This window comes from Citrus sinensis, chromosome 4 (assembly GCF_022201045.2).
Source record: "Citrus sinensis cultivar Valencia sweet orange chromosome 4, DVS_A1.0, whole genome shotgun sequence".
In the NCBI taxonomy this organism is placed as follows: Eukaryota; Viridiplantae; Streptophyta; class Magnoliopsida; order Sapindales; family Rutaceae; genus Citrus; species Citrus sinensis.
This window is the reverse complement of record NC_068559.1, coordinates 1,834,415-1,858,535: the sequence shown is the minus strand read 5'-3', so window position 1 is coordinate 1,858,535 and position 24,121 is coordinate 1,834,415. Positions and strand designations below refer to the sequence as shown.

At 30.8% G+C, this 24,121-nt stretch overlaps 2 protein-coding genes and 1 long non-coding RNA gene across 3 annotated transcripts; 1 reads left to right on the top strand and 2 right to left on the bottom strand.

The window, feature by feature from the left end:
• Window positions 1-11,454: 11,454 nt before the first annotated feature.
• Window positions 11,455-13,197, bottom strand: LOC102625757 (peroxidase 4). The gene is made up of 4 exons (XM_006486151.3): window positions 12,909-13,197; window positions 12,428-12,619; window positions 12,125-12,290; window positions 11,455-12,000 (listed from the first exon to the last, which is right to left on the bottom strand). Exons 1-4 carry the CDS (start codon window positions 13,116-13,118, stop codon window positions 11,609-11,611), a joined length of 960 nt encoding a protein of 319 aa, XP_006486214.1. The 5' UTR covers window positions 13,119-13,197; the 3' UTR covers window positions 11,455-11,608.
• A 1,461-nt stretch (window positions 13,198-14,658) lies between these two features.
• Window positions 14,659-16,135, top strand: LOC127901919 (uncharacterized). The gene is made up of 2 exons (XR_008054255.1): window positions 14,659-15,086; window positions 15,851-16,135. It is a non-coding gene; the product is annotated as an uncharacterized LOC127901919 (long non-coding RNA).
• A 3,795-nt stretch (window positions 16,136-19,930) lies between these two features.
• Window positions 19,931-23,821, bottom strand: LOC102626040 (protein NRT1/ PTR FAMILY 5.1). The gene is made up of 4 exons (XM_006486152.4): window positions 23,603-23,821; window positions 23,130-23,347; window positions 21,810-22,366; window positions 19,931-20,960 (listed from the first exon to the last, which is right to left on the bottom strand). Exons 1-4 carry the CDS (start codon window positions 23,703-23,705, stop codon window positions 20,084-20,086), a joined length of 1,755 nt encoding a protein of 584 aa, XP_006486215.1. The 5' UTR covers window positions 23,706-23,821; the 3' UTR covers window positions 19,931-20,083.
• Between the last annotated feature and the right edge of the window lie 300 nt (window positions 23,822-24,121).

Genomic DNA, 24,121 nt, shown 5'->3' with positions numbered 1-24,121 from the left:
TTTTCTCTTTTATACATCAGGGTGAGTAGAACCTAGTGTGAGGGATTAAAATTCAGGAGAAGCTGAAGAAAATAGCAAATGACAGTCAGACAATTATAAATGGTGATTGCTCCCAACTATATTTTTGTTTCAACAAAGAGAAATGGTAGATATAAGGGTGTGGATGATTATGGCCGACTTGCAATTGTAAAGATAGTTGAGAAGAAAGATATATTGGACGGAAGACTTGAAGATCTAAAAAATATTCGTTCAGACTTTATCGTGAGTTTCTTTGGATTAACTGAGAGCAAAGACTAGAATGATTTTGTACTGTTTATGGAACTTTGCATAATTAGCATGGAGCTATTTTTTAAATATAAGTAAGATCCGAGCACAAGAATGATAACCAAAGAGGTTAAAGAACTGGTTTTGGATCCATGCATTTTAATTCTTTTGCAAAAAGTGGTGGACGTTCGTGTTTATTGTATTTTTAGTCATGTTCGATTATTTTGTAATAGTGATTGTTATATTGATACAAATAGATCTATTAAGGTGGTGGACATTATTGTTTATTGTAGAAATGCACGATTATTAGTGTTTATCGTGTGGACTTGACTTTGCATATTGCCACTATAACATTAATATTTATGTTGGTCTTTTAATGTTATGTTTATTTCTTTTATCAATATCTTTATGTTGGATTTGATTTGCTGGATTAATTAATTATTTATGTATTGCATGCTTTGCATTTATAGCACTTACACTGAATATAACTAATTCATAAAAATAATTTTTGTAATTACATCTCTGTTAATTATAACCTCCTTGTAGTAATAAAATTAATTTAGTCTTCACATCATGACTATAAAAATGTTTTATTATTTGTTAATTTGCTCTCTTGTCTATAGCAAATGTTAAGTTTGAAGGCTTTGTGAGCTATTCTTATGTCATCTCAGTATCTCAGAACTTTTGATTCACCACTATTGTCCAATCATTGATTTTTCTTTCTTATGCTTCAGGGTGAGTATTACCTAGTATGAGGGAGTAAAATTTAGGAGAAGCTGAAGAAAATAGCAAAGGACAGTCAGACAACTGTAAATGGTGATTGCTTCCAACTATATTTTTGTTTCAACAAAGAGAAATGGTGGATATAAGAGTGTGGATGATTATGGCCGACTTGCGATTGTAAAAATAGTTGAGAAGAAAGATATACTGGATAGAAGACTTGAAGATCTAAAAAATATTCGTTCAGACTTTATCGTGAGCTTCTTTGGATTAACTGAGGGCACGACAAGAAGGATTTTACATTTTTTATGGAACCTTGCATGATCAGCCTGAAGCTATTTTTTAAATATAAGTAAGATCCAAGCACAAGAATGATAACCGAAGAGGTTAAAGAACTGGTCAGGACTGCTGAGCAGGCCAGGGAGTTGAGTCAGGATTGTATAAGTATAGCATTGTAAGTTTACTTGTCTCTTACTCTCTTTTTTTTAGCCTCAAGAATATATCTCGACATGCACTAAATTTGAATTTTCTGTGTAGGGATATAATCAAAGGCATTGCTTTTCTGCATGAGTGCGGTCGTTTTCATGGAAATTTAACTCCAAATGAAAGTCTCAAAACAGTAACAAAACAAACAAATCGAGGTGTTGGATCCATGCATTCTAATTCTTTTGCAAAAGGTGGTGGACGTTCGTGTTTATTGTATTTGTAGTCATGTTCGATTATTTTGTAATAGTGAGTGTTATCTTAATACAAATAGATCTATTAAGGTGGTGGACATTATTGTTTATTGTAGAAATGCACGATTATTAGTGTTTATTGTGTGGACTTGACTTTGCATATTGCCACTATAACATAGATATTTGTGCTGGTCTTTTAATGTTATGTTTATTTCTTTTATCAATATCTTTATATTGGATTTGATATGCTGCATTAATTAATTATTTATGTATTGCATGTTTTGCATTTATAGCACCTACACTGAATATAACTAATTCATAAAAATAATTTTTGTAATTACATCTCTGTTAATTATAATCTCCTTATAGTAATAAAATTAGTTTAGTCTTCACATAATGACTATAAAAAGGTTTTATTATTTGTTAATTTGCTCTTTTGTCTATAGCAAGTGTTAAGTTTGAAGGCTTTGTGAGTTATTCTTATGCTATCTCAGTATCTCAGAACTTTTGATTCACCATTGTTGTCCAATCATTGATTTTTCTCTTTTATGCTTCAGGGTGAGTAGAACCTAGTGTGAGGGAGTAAAATTTAGGAGAAGCTGAAGAACATAGCAAAAGACAGTCAGACAATTGTAAATGGTGATTACTCCCAACTATATTTTTGTTTCAACAAAGAGAAAGGGTGGATATAAGAGTGTGGATGATTATGGCCGACTTGCGATTATAAAGATAGTTGAGAAAAAAGATATACTGGATGGAAAACTTGAAGATCTAAAAAATATGCGTTCAGATTTTATCATGAGCTTCTTTGGATTAACTGAGAGTAAAGACAAAAAGGATGATACATTGTCTATGGAACCATGCATGATCAACATGAAGCTATTTTTTAAATATAAGTAAGATCCAAGCACAAAAATGATAACTGAAGAGGTTAAAAAACTGGTTAGGACTGCTGAGCAGGCCAGGGAGTCGAGCCAGGATTGTACAAGTATAGCATTGTAAGTTTACTTGTCTTTTTTTTTTTTTTAGCCTCAAGAATATATCTTGACATGCACTAAATTTGAATTTTCTGTGTAGGGATATAATCAAAGGCATTTCTTTTTTATATGAGTTCGGTCGTTTTCATGGAAATTTAACTCCAAATGAAAGTCCCAAAACATTAACAAAACAAACAAATCGAGGTATCTTATCCAAATTTCACAGCACGACATGGGCTACCATCGCGTCTCGCGTAGCCAATAGTTAACTCTCACATAGCTAGCCATCATTGTCCGTCAACTGCAGCCGAGCTTTGCCATCTAAGGCAAGTTTCTCTCTCTATCTTGGCTGCACTTTCTGATTTTATTTTTGTTAAATTTGTGGTCAAATTCTCTCTCTCTCTTCTGATAGGCTTGACCCAAAACAACATCTGGTTATGTTTTGTTTAAAGCTTGAAAATGGGGTTTTTGTTGATAAGTTCATTGGTTTAGTTGAGGAAGGACTGTAGATTCATGTCTTTGTTGAGGAAAGTGACATTTGGGTCAAACTTGTTTTTGATAAAATTAACATTCAATACCCAATGCATGCACCATAGGTGTCCCGCATATGGAGGAAAAAGGGAGCAAATGCTTGTATGAGAGCTGGCTAAAGCAGAATCTATAAGTTACAGATTCTGAAACTTAGCCTGCTCCCAGTTTCCAATAATATGCTTTCTAAAATTAATTAATTTGACTGTAATTTATGCATGTTTAATTTTTATTTGTTAAATTAAATTATATTAAATTATTTTTATGTAGAGCTTGAGAAATCTGCACTTACATCATTGGATTCATCAACTGTGGTAGCTGGAAGCTTTTACGAAAGAAGGGAGAAAAGAAAGTTATAGATTGGATTATTGAAAGCTTTGATTTTAATTTGCAGCAAATTATTCTTGTTAGTGGATTATTGGAGAGTTGTGTAGTATTTTGGTTGATGACTTGCATTTTAACTTTTTTAATTTTTAAAGTTAGCATTGAAAAACAAAATTGAATTAATTGGGTTAGCGTATAAAAGTGATGTTGATTTAAATAATAAAAACTGAACTAAACCGGTTCGGTTCGGTTATACAAAAAACCGAACCGAACCAAATTTTGCCCACCCCTTCAGTTATCTACTTTGATTATTGTGAGGTAAGGTTTGGCTTTTTAGTTTATAACTAATATTCTTTAGTTTTAAATTATAGTTTTTTTATTTTTAATAAATCTTTTCACATATTTATAGGACAGCTCCACGGAAAAGTCCAAATTTTCCTCTTTTCTAGTTCGACAAGAAGTCAATTCAATTTTTCATTGATGTGGTTGACACATTGAATGAAGAGCACTATATAAATATGAGTTTTCTTAAGGCTCTACCAATTATTCTTGAATGAAATGGGAAAACAAGTAGCCAAATGATTAAATTGTTTTGTAATAGTGAGTATTATCTTATACAAGTAGATTTTTTAAGGTTTATCAATTGTTTAATTTCGTATGCAATACCACCGCTCATTATCTCACTTGTCAAAATTCGTATCCCTAATGATAAATGAAAACATGCAAGATTTTTTTAACTAAAGAAGTGGCGCACAATTTGCATACCATGACTTTCTTTAACATAAACTTTGAAGTATTTCGCTACATTTGTCGAACTAATCAATTGTGTGAGAATTAAATTAGAAAAGGCTCATCAATTAAATCTACTTTTTTGCCTTTTGACCATAGAGAAATAATGAGACAATTTATCCATATTTTGATGATTGTGGCCTTTTCTAAAGTCATAACTCAAAACAATATATCTAAGTATAGTGCCAGTAGTCATGACTATTGATAAAAACCTACTACAACAAAATCATTAAAGAAAAACTAAAGAAGTTTAAAGCTGCTCTTAAAAGAATTTGAAATCATAGTACACAAAAAGTAACTTGAAGGAACCATGTGCTGCCAACACTACATGACATGAAGGCTCTTATTGTAATTAAATAAGTTAAACAATCAATCAGGACCACAAATATAATAAACACCAAAGTCCACCACTTTTAAACTTAAAAGAAAATATTCTCCAATAAACATCAAGGTCCACCACTTTTAGCAAAAGAATAAGAATGTTAAAGGCGGTGGACCTTGGTGTTTATTGTAGAGAGTGGACAATTTGTCCACGGCAAGTTGTGGTAAACGTGCGTATAAAGGAAAGCACATTTATGGTTGGGATGCGGTTGTAAAATTATTCCAACAAGATGATTTACTAGCGGAAAACCTAAAGATTTAAAGCATATTTATTTCAATTACATCATTAGTCTCTTTGGAATAAATGAAATCTCAAAAAATATTTTCATTAGATTAAGTGAAATCCCAAATAAAATGCAACTAGCAGTATTTATGGAATCTTGCGTGATCAGCCTCCAGTATTTATATATATATATATATAAAGTAGATTCAAGCACAAAAATGTTATCCAACATTTGAAAACAAGTTAGGAATCTCCTACTAGATTATATAAAAATAACATTATAAGTATACTTTTCTTTTTTTTCTTTTTACAATACATCCATACATGCACAATCAAAGGCGTCAGTTATCTACATGATTATAATTGTATTCATGGAAACTTAAGTTCAAGTGACGTCTTACTTATAAGTGGGGCAAAGAGGTGGTGAGCTAAGATTGAGTTGAATTTGACCAGTACGCGTGGTAAATAATTTATCCATTAAGATTTTTCAATTATAACTCCATAATATAATATGAAAGTTACATTGTGTTCTTTATCGTAGGCACGGTAAGTTGGCGACCACATAAAATCATATGTGTTAGTTCACTGTTATCATAAAGATCATATAGTTTTGGCCTTAGACTAGTTTTATTTTCCCTCTTCTCTTCTGGGAGCCATTTATACGTAGTTAGAAGTAAACAATTACGTTAGAATGAAATCAAAAAAGGCTCATCAATTAGATATACTCCTTTGCCTTCTGACCTTAGACAAGTAATGAGACAACTTATCCATGCTTTGATTATTGTGAGGTAAGGTTTGACTTTTTAGTTTATAACTAATATTCTTTAGTTTTAAATTATAGCTTTTTTATTTTTTAATAAATCTTTTCACATATTTATAGGACGGCTCCACGGAAAAGTCCAAATTTTCCTCTTTTCTAGTCCGACGACAAGTCAATTCAATTTTTTCATTGATGTGGTTGACACATTGAATGAAGAGCGCTATATAAATATGAGTTTTCTTAAAGCTCTACCAATTATTCTTGAATAGAAGAGGAAAACAAGGAACCAAGTGTTTAAATTGTTTTGTAATGGTGAGTATTATCTTATACAAGTAGGGTTTTTTAAGGTTATCAATTGTTGCATTCCGTATGCAATACCACTACTCATTATCTCACTTGTCAAGATCTGTATCCCTAAAGAAACATGAAAATGGGCAATATTTTTTTAACTAAAGAAGTGACGCACAATTTGCATACCATGACTTAATTTCCATAACATAAACTTTGACATATTTCGCTACATTAGTCAGCATCCAGAGTTAAACAACTATGGGAACATGCAGAAGCACATGATGTAATGTATGATATATTGTAGTTAAGTTAGCTACAAAAATATATATAGTGATTAAGACTACAATGTATGAGATCTTAACTTTATCTAATTGCTTATTATGTATAGTGTTGTGTTTTCTAGAAACACAAAATGTTTTTATCTAGATTGGAGATCTTAACTTGAATTTAAAGTTCTTAATATTAAGATCTTAACTTACGAATTTAAGATTTTGTGTTAATTAAATCATTTTTCAATTTAAAAAAACACCTTGATCGATAAAGCAAATTTTTTATTTTTGTTTTAGTCTTATTAACAACTACTTTTCTTTCCAAGTGAGGATGTTTCTACCCAAATTTGATTTATGATTTTTTTTTATTCTTTACTTTAGGTTCAGGGACATGTTCCATTGTGATGGTTATGATGTGTGTTTGTGTTTCTTTTTTGTGAATAAGCATTCTCATTCTAAATTTATAATCTATGTATTTCTGTTTTGGAAAGTTAAAGAATGTAGAACAATAGTTGCCCTAATCTGTTAAGTACTAGTTGGAAAGACTAAGGTCCAGTTTGTTTTTAGTGCTTAATGTTGAATAATACTTAAAATTTAATGATTTTACATTAATTGTCATGTGTTATGTAATCATGGATTTACCACCATTTTAACATAGTTCATTCGTGTATTAAGTTTAATAAGTCTGTAATTCATTGATTTGTTAATTAACTTAATGCAGCTTCTCACTATAAATAGCCATGAGAGTTTAATCGAAAGGCATTCCATTCTTATTATCTTTATTCAATATGAAAAAAGAATTAAGAGTCTTAATTTTTCTCTCTTAAATTTTTTTTATTAACTATGAGAAAAGAAAATAAAGAGTGAGTGGAAAAAGAAGAAAAATTGTATGGTATGTCGAAATATTTTGATGATCTTTCGAACTTTGATGGGACTATTCTTAATCCTAAGGATGTCTTTAATTGGATATTTACAATTGAAAATTTTATCATTGATAATGTTCTTGAAGAGAAACATGTCAAGTAAGTATCTTCCAAATTCATTGAGCATGCTTATCATTGGTGAAGAAATTTGAAGGCGAAACAAGTTCATAAAGGACAATATAACATTCGCACTTGGTATAACGTGAAAAGAAAGATTAAAAGATTAAAAATTATTTTATATATCGTGATTATGCAGAGATGATACTTTGTAAGTTTGAGAGTTGTTGAGAAGGAACGAAATCTGTTCGTGTTTATGAATCTCAATTAAGAAGTTATTTTGTCGTGTAAATTTTGTTGAAGAAGATTATTTATTTTTTAGATTTATGAGAGGATTATGTATCGAGATCAAAGAATGAATTCATTTACACTCCTTTTCTAATCATAGATATTAAGATGCCATCAAAATGGCTTCACAAGTTGAATTGCAAATCCAAAGAGAAAGGAGTCAAGCATCAAAGAAATTAATTACACCAAAATCATGAACCTAGTCCAAGATCCATCGTCCTATCAATAGTCAATAACCTAAAGTGGAAGATGTTAATATGAAAAATATTTGTGCTTCACCACATGTTGAATATATGTGTAATGTAGCAAAAAAAAAGTTTGTTATTGATTTTAGGTTCCAATTTTAAAATTTGTATGACAAAGTGCATAATATTTCATTGGGAGATAAGATAAATATTGAAGAAGCCAAAATGATCAATATGATTTTACCTATTCATATTGAAGAGAATAAATTTGTGCTTGAAGAAGATTTAGCTTAAATGTAAAATTGGTTGGAGTTGATAAAAAATTAGGGAATGACAAGAGTTATTTAATCATTGTTCATTCTTAGAAGTCTTCGTCACTTTAAAGTGTGCACAAGCAAAAGAAACTGACTAATTATGTACTCGAAAAGTTTTAGGAAAGAATAATGAGGAAGACTACAAGTTCGAGTTGCAAGATCATTTGCTTTTACACCACAAGTTTCATTCTCCCGACTTCATCCAAACTTCAAGACGAGTTTCTTTTAAGAGGAGGGGAATGATGTAGGACAATTATTTGAAGTTTAATTATTTTAGCAAGAGTTTTAACTTTTGTCAATAAGATTATATTAGAGTTATATTGTAGTATGTTATTAGAGTCCTTCTATTATTATTTAGGTAGGATTCAATTTCTGAATTTGAGTTTTCTTAGGTTAGTGGATTTTTTCTATTATAAATATAGTGATTACATACTTTATTTGAGGAACCTTCATTAGTAATAAAAATCACTATTTTATAATTCCTTTGGAATTATCTATTAAAATTTCTTTTATAGAGCCGTTTAGATTAAAACGTCATCTAGATTAAAGTGTCATCTAACCTCATTATAAAACGTTATTATATGTATAGTCATTATTATCATGAGGTGTTTTGTATATTATTAAATTCCATTTGAATTGATTTTGGGAAGTTTAAAAATGATTTTCAAAAGCTAAAAGCTAATGTTGGTGGTTTTGGTAATTTTCTTTTTTAAATCACTTTGACAAGATCAGTTCATTCTACAGTAATGATTAATTAGGAAATGAAATCATTAACTTTGTAGAGGTGATTATTTATTACTAATTATATTGAGATAAAAAATAAAATTAATAATATAAAATATTCATTTATTTATCAATTATTGTATATACACAATAAAAAAGTTTTATCTACATATTTATAAATGTATAAATAAATTTTGTTCAATATTATATCTAATTCAGTCATTTATATTCTTATAACAGTTTAATAATAAGACGTACTAAATACATACTATTACTTTTAAAACTCACAATATTTTTAAAAATAAATTTTATTAAATATTTAATTAATTTTTTTCACAATTAATTATTTTTATAGCACAACTAATTATATTTATTTTAAAATTACAGTACAACTAAATTGGCCCTTAGTCCACTTTCACTTAGTATTACTAAATTTGGCCTTTACTCCACTTTCGCTACCACATTTCTGCTTCTGTCATTCCGCGGCGTGGATTACTTTTGCCCAAATTACACGTATCAAATTACCAAGATACGTGTTAACCTGACAACAAATTTTGGAGTGGGCCCAATTCAACTCCCATTTGCCCAATTTATCCATTGATGATTAGTAAAGTTACAAAAATACCCTTCTGACTAAATTTCATTACCAAGTGTATTTTAAACAACCCATTTTGTCCAGTTTACTCCAAAACCAAATAAATTTGAATCTTTATTTTATCCATTATTCATCATCTTGTATCATCCATAATATATTATTATTTGTACCCAAAATTTTAACCATTAGTGAAAAAAACCATACAAACAATCATCAATTTTAATTTTGAATTAAAAAAGTATCAATTAATAAAATCAAAAGTTGAATAAAAACAGTAACCAAACAGCCAATTGACTCGGAGAACACAATAAAGCAACAAACACATTTTATTAACTTTAGTCAAACGAACAATAATCTATCAATTGGTGCCAGCGAAAATAATAATTATTATTATTATAATCTATCAACTAGTGCTAGCAAACATAACAGTAAAAGTTGTTGTAATTCAATCAATTTATGCGATTGATTGTAAATTAGAGTGATGAATTAGAATGGGCATACTCCCTAAAATTTCTATGGTGGATCTATTTGTAACAAGAAAAATAGTGAGAGGTTCTGCCAACAGCTGCAGCCAAGAGGAATAATAGTATTCATATCTCAAATAATCAAGAGTTTACGAATAAAACAAACCGTATATTAAACAGGTTTAATATTATGATTTCTTAAGTTATATTCAATATATTTACAATCAAATAAAATTTACCTACTGATTTATCTGACTTCACTATTTTAATATATTTTTATTCTTAAAAAATTGATCATAAGTTACAATAAATCTAATTTAAGAAAACCTTTACAAAAAATATAATTTTAAAAATCCCTTAATATTAACCTATTCTGATGTGTAATGGAATGACAACAGCTTTGTTGATGACTTGAACAGGGTTGTTTTTTACTTCTGTTGGGCTGATGCAGACTTGAAGAATGGTGATGCTGACGCTGACTTGGAGACACGTGTTACTGATGTATTGACTTTAAGATGGCATATCACTATCAGAATAAATTGTATGCGTGAAGCATGTCTCCTTCTAAAGATGTCACTTTGAAGTTTGAACTGACAAATTTCTTTATTTTGAGATGTTTCTTTGATTTTACAATTTTTTCAGTTTCTTGGTCAATTGCACATTAAATATTAACCAATTCACTGGTATATATTTTAAACCATAACAAACTATTAAAAATCATTGATTGACATTATGTAAACAAAAATACCATAATGAACAAGCCGAAAATTCACATATAACTAAAAAGACGAATACAAACAGAATAATAATTGCTCAATATTTTGAGCATATATTATTTTCATGATAATGAAATCATTTATGCTTGCTTTTATATTTAAAAATTACAAGAAAAAGAAAAAAATAATAAAAGTCGCGGTACGTCTTGCTGAGAAGAGATTGAACTCTGTCAATCTGGTGTGGTGCTTCATGGGTTTTGGTTTTTGAAGGAGAAAGGATATGATTAAGTTTCTTTTGATTAGCAATAACCACAATAACTGCAGATGAGAGATTTGATAGATGGGTTTTGATTATATATATATATATGTAACTGCATGTTACTTGAAAAAGATTATATAAGGCAATTTCACAAACACAATCGCGCTACTTTCTTAAAAATTTAAAATCACGTTTAGTCTTTATATTTTGAGGTTAATATTTGTTTAGTCTTTATATTTTTAAAAATTTTATTAGCACATTTTCTCTTATTTTTTGTTGCTTTTGGCTTTATTTTTACAATATTACCCTCTTACAATATTTTTTTGGACATTAGTAAAAAGAAAAAAATTAATTATCAATTTAATCTCAAAAAATAAAATTAAATTAAAATTAATATATGTTACTTTTTTGTAACACACTACTGAGGAATGAATATATTAATTTTTTTATTACTAATGTCCAAAAATAGGTAATTTAATTATTTTTACAATAAAAATTTTTTTGAACACATGTAAGCTTTCACAAAAATTAATATTTATTCTTATTTTATTTTATTTTTAGGGTTAAATTGATAATTTAATTTTTTTTTATTAATTTTATAAAAGGAAACAACATTATAAGAGGGTAATATTGTAATAATAAGTTAAAATATGTTAATAATTTAAATATATAAATGTTTTGAGGTATTTTTTAAAATATAAGAATTAAATGAACATTAATATTAAAATATAGGAATCAAACGAACTTTTACCCTTCTTAAAAAGATGAAGATGACCGATTACAGAATTTCAAATTCATAACCTCTAGTTCACGTGATAAAAAGCAAAACTTCAATAAAATTTATTCTTTATAAATTTAAAAGACCCTGGAAAATCAATTAATTAATTGATCCTCCTGCAATTCTTCCTAATTTCACCGCGGGATCCAGTGAGTGGGCTGATATCTCCCATCTTGATCATGCCAGCAACAAAATCAGAGCTGAAGGTGCTCGGGTTGTTACTGTACGTGCGGACTTGTGAATCAGTGGACCCACCATTGAACAGCTGTTGATCAGAGTGAAGCAATCCCTTTCTGTTGACCAGGTTCTTGAAGTAATTGTTGTCAAAAGAAGTAGGAGTTTGCAGATCAAGCGGTGCCAAGTTGTTGTCGCCTGTGCCATTGGCCCTTGGGCAGTTCCCTTGCCTTGTTCGAGCAAATGAAGCATCAATGTTTGTCTCGTTGTATATGTGAGCCCTGAATGATGTGCACCTCGCCTGTCCGATTGTATGTCCACCTGAAATGTTTTACAAAAATAATTTAATATACATAGTTTTGTAAGTAGTATGACTCTTTTTTAATATCAAGACCAGAATTCTCTCATGAATTTTTCAGGAAATTTCCTGGAGACAGGAACAAACCTGCTAAAGCAACAAGGTCCTTGTTGGAAAGTCCGAGAGCGTTGAACCTAGAGGTGAGTTGATTCAAGTTTGAGGTAGGAGGAGGAATGCCGCTATTAGCAGCAGATTGGCTTGCAGTTCTAGAATCTCTCCTACCGAGTTTTACTTCCCAGCTTGGGCCTCCAAGCTTCAGATAATTAATAATAAAGGAAAAACAATTAATGTTAATAATTATTCAGAATTGATGCTCAATTTTATGATATATCATGTGGTTTAATTAAGATTTGATTGATTGATTAATTAAATAATTAATTAGGAGCTTACTAAAACAACTGAGTCTCGAGCAGTAATGGCTAGTATATCAGCACAAGAGACCGCACCGGGGCAAGCTTTCTCAACTGCGGACTTAATGTTGTCGATGACCTCGAATCCGCGGGCGGAGTTACGATTGGGGACTGCATTTTTCTCTCCGGTGAAAGATGATGTGTCGTCTAGTAGAACTGATCCATCGCATCCCTGTCATATCCACAACACAATAATATAATGTTACCATGGAAATGTCTAATTTGGTCACAACTAGCAAGTGTTTGCCAACCGAACTCAAAAGAAGTCAAAAAAAAGAAAAGAATAACTAAGTAAACACATAAAATGAAACTGTAGATTCAAAACTAATAAATGTTGAGGCTTGAGGGCACCAGTTCGAGCCACCGTAGAGCTGGAACTGTAATATATATATTTGTAGGTTATAACTATTAAAAAAATTGAAACATGTACAATATATATGGATCAATTAATAATGGATTACGTTAACGAAGCAATCGTGGAAGAACAAGCGAAGGAGAGAGGCGCCCATGCGAGCCTCTTTCGAAACAGCAGATTGCACGACGGATTTCACCGTGGGGAGGAGGTTTTTGCAAGTGTTTGCGTAGAAATTTGTAGAGAGTTGAGCGTTTGTGCTCCCCATGACAAGCACAAGGAGCGCCAAAGTCACAAAGAACTTGAAAAACGAAGCCATTAATTGATGGCTAGCCAATTATCAATAGAACAGTTGTAGTACTATAGAATTTGAAGTTGATTTGTGTTGAAATAGAAGCTCAGAAATATTAGCTTTATATAGAGTTTTCCCAAGGTGTTAAATGCTTAATTAAGGCAGGTCACCTAACACGTAGACTCTTGTGCCTGCATGGCATTTGAACGTTGCAATAAGTTGAAAGGAATATTAATCTTGACTGAGTAATCAAGATTATAAAGTAATAATTACATTTAACGAAAAAGTAAGTGAGAACACGTGTTTTTGGCTTTGAAAAGTTGAGCTACAAAGACTTACAAGTGTCGGAAGTTATATATCCTCAAACTTGGCAAGCTTCTATCGAGCTGGTAGCAATTTTGTCAAGACTTGGGGGTCCCAAATAGCCACCCAAAATCTAAATCTTTATAATTTGGCGAAGATAATAGAGGCATAAAGATATGAAAAGGCTGACTTTTCAACTTATTCTCTTGGGGGGAAAAAAATAAAATGCCTTTAGATTTTTAATTGGAATATCTGTAGAAACATTGCCATTTGTTAGTCACTCTACGCGGTTTTAACTATTTAATTACGTGTTGCGCATGCAAGCCACAAGTCTTTATGTTTAAGATAACAAACCACCCACAAACATTTTTTAGGATAACAACAAATTTAGTCAAAATTAATTATTATTGTGTTTCATTTTTATACTTTTATTTGTCAGCGTCGTATTTGATTAGTTTAATTTGTCAATTTATATATTTTATTATTAACCTAAAGATTGAAAACTAATTTACGTTCTTTAGAAGTCATACATAGTAATTAATTAAATTCTCTTATTACCTACAGTATCTATATCTTTTTTGCTTCTGGAACATTTTAGTTCTTAGTGCGTATTAATTAACAATAATCTAACAAAAAATAATTGTTTTTGCTTTACAAACTTATTGAAAGTAAAAGAAAACGTAACTAACTTTGATTTTCATTTCCACAAGATTGAATGGCTGAAAATTTTGTTTGGCTATTATTTTCGAAAACACATTTTGCATGGTTTTCTCACTTTTATAACATCAACGTTGAAAGCATCTTTTTTTGGTTTATTTTTCTACCTTTTTTTATTTTTGTAATCTTTTTTTGCGTCAAAGTAGAATTATTAACGTCTTCATTTATGTTATTTTACTATAAAATAGCCAAAATCATAAAATTAAAATTTTTAAATACTAGTTTCGTAATATTGTAGTTTCTAAAATAATTGATATTAGTTGTGTTATCACAATAATCAGTTGCGATAACAATCAGTTTAATATTTGATAAATTTTATTTTTAAAAGTTCTGAGACTATTAAAAGCAGTCATATATGTTTGGAAAATCTTTTTGTTGAATTACTGTAATAAAGGTCCGGCTACGGTACAACTGTGGTATCATGCTAGAGTTGCATCTGTTATCTTATTTTCGTTCTCAATTATCATTGTCGAAAAGGGTAATTTTTAGGGACCTCCCCTGAAGTTTGACGTATTAACACTTAGATAGAAAGTATGCCCGTAATTACAGAGACCTCCCCTGCCGTTTGTACTCAGTTTCGTTTATTGTCAGTATAGGAGGGTAAATTAGTAAAAATGCATTTAAAATTGAAATAAGTAAAAAGCTAATTTCAAGATAAGCCCACTGAAACACTCAAACAATCCCGATGAAAATCAGTAACCACTAACTAAAGGATGGAAGAATGCTTGCCCTCTTTCATCAACCCAACTCATCACAAAACCATTTTCTCTTTCAATCAACCGAGGCCCACATGCACTCCTCATCTCTAAATGCTTTGAAGATGAAAAAAATCAGATTTTTATTGCCAAGTTCCGCAACTTTAACTTAGATTTATTAACAAGAAAAGCATCGATGGTGGCCTAAGGGTGGTGTCAGGTGAAAATAGCTGACTATTCGGCGTCGGACATGACTGTTATTGACTTGAATTCAAAGAAGGTTAGTCTTTGAAACAATTTCAGATTTAATTTTTTTGGCTTAATATTTATTATGTTTTAAAATAAAATTGAAATTTTATTTTATTTTAATCTTAGATTGGGTTTTTTTTTTTTTTGAAAATGAAAATGGGCTGAAGTGTTGGAGAACGGTTGGCATTGTGTTGTTCATAAAAAAAAATGATATCAATTTGTTGATGTATTGGAGAAGATGCATGTTGTTTATTACTTTCAGACCTTAGCTATCCGGATTTGTCAAGTTAAGAGCTAATCATAACATATGTGTTAGAAATTAGTGATTTTTATGTGAATTCTTTGTCAAATGAAAACGGGTTAGCACTGTTATGAAGAATATGGATGCTATTTGGAGGAATTAACTTTTTAACATGTGCTTGAACTAAAAATACCAATGCATATTAGAAATTAGTGAAGTTATATGCATTAGTAATATTGGAAAATAAGGGTTTGTTTGTGATGCTTTGAAGAAGCTGAAAAGGATATTGCTTGTGCTCCTTAATATGGAGAATTTTTAGTTGCTTGATAAAAAAAAAGCATTAGTGACAAATAAAATGAAGAAATTTTGGATGATGTTTGTGTAAAAGATTTAAATTTTGAAGAAATTTGTTTTATTAGTGACAAATAGCAAGAAGGAATTTTGTAAGCCCAACTGAAAAAGATTGAGGTAACCTGTCTCTTCTTATTCTAGATTCTTTTTTCTTTCTTTGTTTTACTTCCCATTTCATCTTCAGCACATCTAGTAATTGGCAGGAATAATTGGAAGGAAAGAAGGCAAAATATGTTGAAAATCTGAAAAATAAGGTAGCTATACGTCACAAAGAAATGGAAGAGGAAAGGGCAACAATTGAAGTTAGTGGTGGAGATTGAATTCTTGAGTCAAAGGAGATGGTTGAAAAAATCGGTGTAACTAAGAGCACTTTAATGATCAATGGAATTAAACAAATGTTAACAATAGGTTGTTGTCTATTAGATATACCAAATTTGGCTTTGAACTGTTGTATTATGTTAAATTTTTAAAATTTAATTCACTGTATAGTATTGCTAGCCCTAGTTTCCCTACTATATTTTTTTCTTTTTACAATTGATGAATATTTTATGTCAATTTTTTATTTCCCAAAGGTGTTAAAAGTGTGATGATTAATTTGATATTTAGCACCAAGGGTACTTAATTTTTAAAATTTTTTTCACTGTATACTATCTATCACTAGCCCTAGTTTCATAGTAATTTTTTTTTAACTTTTTACAATTGATGAATATTTGATGTCAAATCTTTGTTTCCCAAGCGTGTTAAAGTGTAATAATTAATTTAATAGTTAGCGCTAAGGGTGTTGAGGTCTTTTCTCGAATCAAGGGTATTTTTGACATATCACCAGTCAACTAACAGTCAAGGAAACTGAGTACAGACGGTAGGGGAGATCTCTGTAATTACAATTATACTTTCTATCTAAGTGTCAATACGTCAAATCTCAGGGGAGGTTCTTAAAAATTACCCTTGTCGGAAATACCAGCTTCATACTGTTATATGTTTCCGAAATCATTTGACTTGGTCCCCCAAATGCGCCACTCAAAGATACGGAGGAGTTTTTTCGGAATATGAAATATAGTAAAAGCGTACTAAACTCGGACGAGTCGCAGTCAATTTGCTCATTTGAATCTTCTTAATTAAGAAAAAAACTTGACTTGTTATTTGTTAATGAGATTAGGTAGAACATTAATCATTTCTAGAAAAAAAACAAAAAAAAAAGATATGATAAGATTCCCTATATATCGCTTTATGTATGATTCAAGCAATTTCTCATATTATTATTGGAAACAAGTACAAGTCTTCCACTCCACCAATTAAGCTGCTGCACTGGTCACTTTTCAAAATTTTCTCTCTTTTTTTCCTCCAAACATCAGCATCACCGTGGGAAGTTTGTGAATGAGAAAATTTCTAGGTTAATCTCGTTGAATAACCAAATTTTCTAACATTCAGAATTATTTATAAATTTTATCTTATTTTACATATTAAAATATTATACTATTAATTTATATTCATTATATAAGTTTATTTCTTCCTTAATTGTGCACTAATTATGCAGGATAAAACTCATCGTCTCGCATGGTCAAGATTACTAAAAAAATGTCAAGATTGATTTTTTAATTCATATAAGAAATTGATCTGGTTGATTAGAAGGAGTAAGCGACTTTGTTTATTATAAAATTAGAGACAACAATTTTTTTGTGTCATTATTATATACAATATATCAGAGTCCAATACAACCCAAGTCTATTAAAAAGTATAATCAAGCCAAAATCTAACAGTCACTAAGAAGACCCAATCTTCTACCTTACAGATAAGGGAAGGAGTTACAATCAACCTAAACAAAAAATTATTGGTAAAAATGAGGAATTCTAAATTATTGGTCTGTTCATGTAAATCATTGTAAGCATCATACATAAACAAATAAAATAAAACACCGTCCTTTTTCAAATCCTTTTATATCTTCCGTTATTTTGAGCAAAACATTGCACCTGTAAACTCTCACCGCACGTCAAGCAAATATAACCGAAGTCCGGATGCCCATTTTCTATTTTTTTAATAAAAAAATTACCTATTTTCTCTAATTATGTTAAATTGTGTTTAATAATAAATTACATTAAAGATATTTTAATTATATAAATTTTTATAAATTATGAGCATTTAGAGTAATTATAATTTATAATCTATAGTAGGTAAGCTACCCTAGAATTTTTTGAGATCTCATTAATTTTTTGTTGAAAAATATATCCCAACGTGAAAAATTAAACGATATTTTTAAGACAGCCGCAAAAAACGATTTTTGCCATTGGTAGTAGTGTTTCAAATTTTAAATTAGTATTTGTCAAATACTTTTAACTGAGACATTGAATTAATTTGGAAGTCAGCAGTTGGAGTGTGCTTTGCAAGTCTTCTGCAATTAACTTAAAATTAGATACACGTCAAATTGCAAGGTTCAACATTTTCATGCGTTGATTTTAGATTGCAAAAATTAACCAATTCCTAATCCAAACTTTTAATAATGAGTCAAGCATGCCTAACAAAAACATATCACTAGTCTAATCGTTTCTAGTAACGCTTAATAGTAAAGTATTGAATTAGTCAACATTGCGGCACGCAAAATCAAACCCAATTTATTCAACTCTGTTCAGACTTATTTGTATTTTATCTGGTGAATTAAATAATTTAAAATCCCCTCTAGGTTGATGATATTCTTCCCCCGTCTTTATGTTATTCTAATCACACTCTAATATGATAATTTATTTATAAGAACCTTTGATTTTTTTAATAATAACTCACACACTATTGAAACTCAAACTTAGGATCCGAATTTTAAGAAGGCCGCTCCTTATCATTAGAGCTAGATCTTAGTTTCTTATAAGAGGTTTTTATTATTTGTTTAAAATTTAATAGATTAGTAGTTTGAATAATCTATTAATTAAATCCTCTTAATTTCTTTTTTGGTCATTTAGGTCCCTTAATCATCTTGACTGTTAATATTTGATTTGGGTGACACCATTTTAACTCACCAAAATACTGATTAAACTCATTTTTTGGTAAATTGTATTACTATAATTGACAAGACTATAATAATTAAACTAAAAGAAAAAATATGGCTTTTCTTCCACTCTATGACTTTTTTTTTAAACATACAAATTGAATTTATTTTTCCTCATTTACACTTTTGTTAATGAAGCCAAGTTTAAAGTGTAAGTAGAACGAAATTTCAATGAATTTCTAATACACTTGGATAAAAGTATATTGTTGACAAGATTTCTCTTGACTTCACTATCTAATTTCATCATTTCCAATTTCTTTGAATTGACAATGAACTGTCTTCCAATTTAGGAACGTTCTTCTGCATAAGAAAATGAAAGCCCTATGCAAGAACTGTTACAGTTAGTTGAATTTTTTATTTATTATAAATGTAGATGTAATTTTATTATCAATTTTTTCTTTGTATTTTTTAAACAACGAATAAAATATCAAGGAGAAAACAGCTACTGAAAATAAAAAATAAAAAATTTAAGAATTTGGGAAAAAAGAATGATTGATAAAACTCTAGAAAAGAAGAAGAAATGGATGAACGACATGAAAAGAAAATAAGAAGAGAAATTATGATAATTTAGCATAATAAGGGCATTTTAGATATAAATGTGGTTTTATAAAGAAAAACATATATTTTAAATTTAAGAAATATGTTTATTAAGTAAATATATTTAATGAGTAATTTAGTGAGTTTGAATACCCTCACCCTATTGTTTTAACATAAAATTAATTTGACTGTTTTACTCACTCTTGTAACATGGAAGGACTAAAATACCATAAAAACATTAGATCTAAGTGACGAGAGTGAAATTAGATTTGATTAGATTGAATTGAGAGATTTTCCCATACAACTCTTGCAATTTTCATTATACTCTAGTTACTACCTTCGATATCAAAATTGTCACACCTCTAACTCATTTTCGTTCGCGGAACAATCACTTTATTTTTTCTTTATATTGTTAAACTTTTGATATCATGAGATTGATGGGGTAATATTAACGAAAATCGTACAAGAATAAGTGGTAAAATATGAAAATTGTAGAGAAAAATGTGTCATACTTCGATTGAATTTTAACACTTAGCGAATTGGATTGTATTGAGATATAGATTGTTACTCGAATCGACTAGATCCGATCCGCTTAACCCGGTAGGAAATATATCTTTCGGAATTTGACAAATGGATTTTCTCGAATTGTTTCCCAAGAAATCAATAATTGGATGCATTACTTCTTAAACTTGGAGTTGAAGGAAAAAATAAAAAATAAAAGTAGAAAGAAATTATACCATTGGGGGGAGATTTATATACATAATAGGTGATATTCCAGGAGAAGCCAGAAACACAATATATTTAACATTACACACAAGTTTACAAGCATATATCTCATATATACTTTCTAGCGTACTAATAGATATTTTCAAGCATGTAACCCTAGAGATGTGTCTAAGGCTTTGGTCTCCATTTCAACACAGCCTTCATTCACTTCTTTGGTTTCCCTCTTGTAGACGTATCTACTAGATGCCCAAAAAAATGCACCTAAATTGAGAATTGATATCACCATAAGAAACCCATAATAGTAGTCCAAGTGACAGTCATTCAAGTTGTCACCGATCCAACCCTTCTCCCCATTTCTTCCTGTAACTTTATCAACCAATGTCACTAAGAAGCTGTTCAGGAAGTTTCCGACACCGATTCCGCTAGTAAAAAATGTTGTTCCAAGGCTTTGCATATCTTCTGGGGATTGATCATAGAAAAATTCAAGCAATCCAATGGCATTAAACACATCAGCAACTCCCAGTAGCACATATTGAGGCAATAACCAAAATATGCTCATGGGCACTATTTGTTTAGGCCCTGATATGTGTTGCACTCTTATCACATGCATTCTTCTAACTTCCACAGCATAAGCAATTGCTATGGCCATGACTTGGATGACAAATCCAACGCCAAGCCTTTGAAGCATTGTGATTCCTCTAGGGTTTCCGGTTCTGCGACGCATGAACGGCACAAAGTAGCGGTCGTACATCGGCACGGATAGGAGCATGGAGAGAGTGACAAAGCTGCCTAAAGAGGCTGCCGGAATGCGGAAGCTAGGGCTTAGGCTCCGGTTCAAGGTGGTGCCTTGTTTGACAAATAAAGTGTTGATTTGTGCCCATATTGTACTAGGGATTAAGGTCACTAGCCATATCAATGCCATCCCTAGAACAAGTTTGGTTCCTTCTACTTGCGTCACTGTGCATGGAGGTTTGCTGTCTCCTCCATTGCCATGTTTTATTGCAGCCTTGTCCAAGCACCTAATGGCCAAGAAAAAAATTTAATTATTGAACTTAAAATTGTGGACATAATACAAGCATTGATGCAATTGGTTGTTGACTTGCTGTGGTGGTAGTTGATCTGTTTGGGGATTGTGCTTTAGACAGCGAAATTTTTTAGCTTCAAATGCTACATAATGATGGAATATGGAAGATTCTAATAAATGTATTTCACAAACAATTTGTTATTGAATACTATATATGGTGGGGGCGATGTGGCGCATCATTTCACTGTGACACACACTATATCAAAGACAATTTGACCAAGCGATTGTGACCATTCATTAACGTTGTCAGCAACGAGAACAGTAAACAGAGCGCGTGTAAATAATCTATTGGGAGAATTATATTGCTACAAAATCATAAGCAAAAGCAAGACCACCCATTGCTTTTCCAGCAGAAGTTTTTCTAGTTATATGCATGCGCATGAAAATGAGAGGACCCCGCCCCCAGCCTCCTCCCCGCTACACCTGCTTTACCACTTTTTGAACCCTTTCTAGTCTAATTGACTGTCCTTAATTTAGATTCCATTTCACAAGTTTTCAGATGGTAATGAAAAAGTTCCCTCGCAATATGTGAAGTGCAAGTACACCACATACGACACTAATGATTTTGATTTATATACTGGTTTAATTCTGTTATGTGCAAAATATAAGATTGATTATTGATGGTTATTATATAAATAATAATATACAATTAATTATTAATTATATAATATTATAAATACGCATGTGAAACAAGATCGTTAAAATCTCACTGCAGTACAGATTAAGTTTGGATCCAAATTTGCAGTCTAACAAGTAATTAGCACTAGTAGCAGACAGAGCTAACCTGAAAGCTGGAGAGTGAAGCACCTGGCGTTTACCACTTCGAATGTAATCTTGTGTATCAAATTCATGAAGCTCTGATGGGTTGTCAGGGAGCTGAATTTTCCGGTTCCGGAAAGCAGCTATGGGAACTCGAATCAAGTCCCTTGCAGGGCTTTTGGTCTTCCTAATTTTGTGCCTGTAAATTGGGCTTCCTATATAGAAGATGACTAAGGAAAATAACAAACCAGCTGTTGGAATACCATAGCCTAATCCCCATCCCAAGTTCTCTTGAATGTAAACAAGCCCTAAAGTGGCACACAAAGCTCCAATAAAAGAGCTAAACATCCACCAGTTAAAGAATGAGACCTTGAGGTTTCTCTCATAGGGATTAAAATCATCGAACTGGTCTGCACCAAAAGTGGATATGTTAGGCTTTGTTCCACCTGCACCAATTGCTATGATGTAAAGAGACGAGTAAAAGAAAGCAATTTGTGAAGTAGAGGTCTTGCTGCAGATTCCATTTGTGCATGTTGGCTTCATAAATTTCAACGAAGCTGCCATTGTGAGAAGTATCATTCCCTGTTGAAATGTTCATAAATTAGGAATAAACCGTAAAAGAAGTAGCTAGAGAGAATAAATTCATGGTGCACATGCATAATATGTTACATTGTGGCTTCTAAGATTAAAAACATTAATTCATGCCACATAATGAAATTGCACTAGCTCAGCAATTATTTCTATGCGGTCATCAATGACATGACATTTAATTTCTTCCTATATAAGAAGGAATGGACCAAACGAATTTTTGTTTTTATTGATGAATACAAAATTCAACTCTTTTTCTTATCTGTTGAAACTAACTTTTCAAAATTTAATTTTTGTTAGCATTTAAAAGTTTTTCAATTTTTTTTTGTTAGTATTTAAAAAACATATGTAGCGGATGCATATTAATTATAATTTGTAATGGCCACTTCATGATTGGCCTCATATGAATTATAGGCTCGTGGTTGTGGAGAAGAATTGAACAGATCATGCATCTCAGAATGAATGAATAACCAGCTATATGTTCGTTGGTCCCACAAAAAATAATGGATTCAATTGACCTTTAGAGAGTAGATAATCTAGAATATGGTCCAAACAAATGGTGTATAATCTATGGAAGACGAATATAGTAACGAATAATCTAAGCGTATTCATACAAAAGATTCATATATCGATGAAAAGTTATTTCAATATTGGAAAGTACTTTTTATCCTGTTTCTAGACTCTACCTTGTTTTGATAAATTAGGGGATGTACTAAAATAAAATAAGAAAAGTTTTAGTGGAAGAAATGATAGTTACCAGGACATAAATTAAAGATGAGAGAGTGAAAGTCCAAAAACGACCAATGTAAGTATCAGCAATGTAGGCACCAAGAAGTGGTGTAATCCACACAACACCTGACCAGTTGTTTACATTTCTGACGGAAGAAACCGTGTCTTCATGGAGTTGGCTTGTCAAGTAGTTCACTAAATTTGATTGTATTCCATAGAAGGCCATTCTCTCGAATGCTTCATAGCCTGAGAAGGGGGGGAAAAAAAATCATGCATGTAATCTAATTTTCAGCTTAACCTAACAGGAGAAACAGAAGAAAACAGATCAGCTACGGAAAGCTAATTAAGTCATGTTATTTTCATGATCATCATTTGATATAACCGCTCAAGGGAACGAAGGAAAATCACTAACCTTATGAACTTTGAGCATACAAACTAGAAATTCTGAAATATCACGTAAAGAATTCAGAAATTTAAAAGTTTGAGAAAGAAATTACTAACCAACAAGGAATGCACAAGCTTTCCATTTGCCAGTTTTAGAGGAAAGAACTGGGCGTCCCTGGAGATCAACAGTGCCATCTTGGGTAAAACCTTTGGCTTCCATGATAGAATTTTAGATTTTTATTATTGAAAGTGAGAGCACAAAGAGATGGCAAAAGGATGCTACTTAGGGTATAGCTACTGAAGGTGGAAAGCTTCGCTATGAAAAGCTCTCACTTGACAACCTTCTTGTTATATAGCAATATCGAGCCTCTAATCTCCTTTATCTCTCCTTTTTTTTTTAACCTTTGACTCTTTAATTAATATAATATTTATATTAGTATTTATTCTAGTACTAAGATTCAATAATATCAATAGTCAGGATTTATTTTCTATTTTATTTTCATTTATCTTACCTTACAACTATTAATTTAGTGTCCAATAAAAAATCAATTCAGTATTATTATGATCTATCTTTTATTACAGGAAAATTATCAAATATCCACCTTAAGTTTACCATGTTATAAAAAAACTACAAAA

Coding starts and splice junctions, on each gene's coding strand:
- LOC102625757 (XM_006486151.3), bottom strand. CDS start 13,118: ATGGCTTCGTTTTTCAAGTTCTTTGTGACTTTGGCGCTCCTTGTGCTT. Junction 12,620..12,908: donor TCCACGATTGCTTCGTTAAC/GTAATCCATTAT, acceptor TGGATATGACAG/GGATGCGATGGATCAGTTCT. Junction 12,001..12,124: donor GGACCTTGTTGCTTTAGCAG/GTTTGTTCCTGT, acceptor AAAACATTTCAG/GTGGACATACAATCGGACAG.
- LOC102626040 (XM_006486152.4), bottom strand. CDS start 23,705: ATGGAAGCCAAAGGTTTTACCCAAGATGGCACTGTTGATCTCCAGGGA. Junction 22,367..23,129: donor CATCTTTAATTTATGTCCTG/GTAACTATCATT, acceptor ACATTTCAACAG/GGAATGATACTTCTCACAAT. Junction 20,961..21,809: donor CTTCACTCTCCAGCTTTCAG/GTTAGCTCTGTC, acceptor CTTGGCCATTAG/GTGCTTGGACAAGGCTGCAA.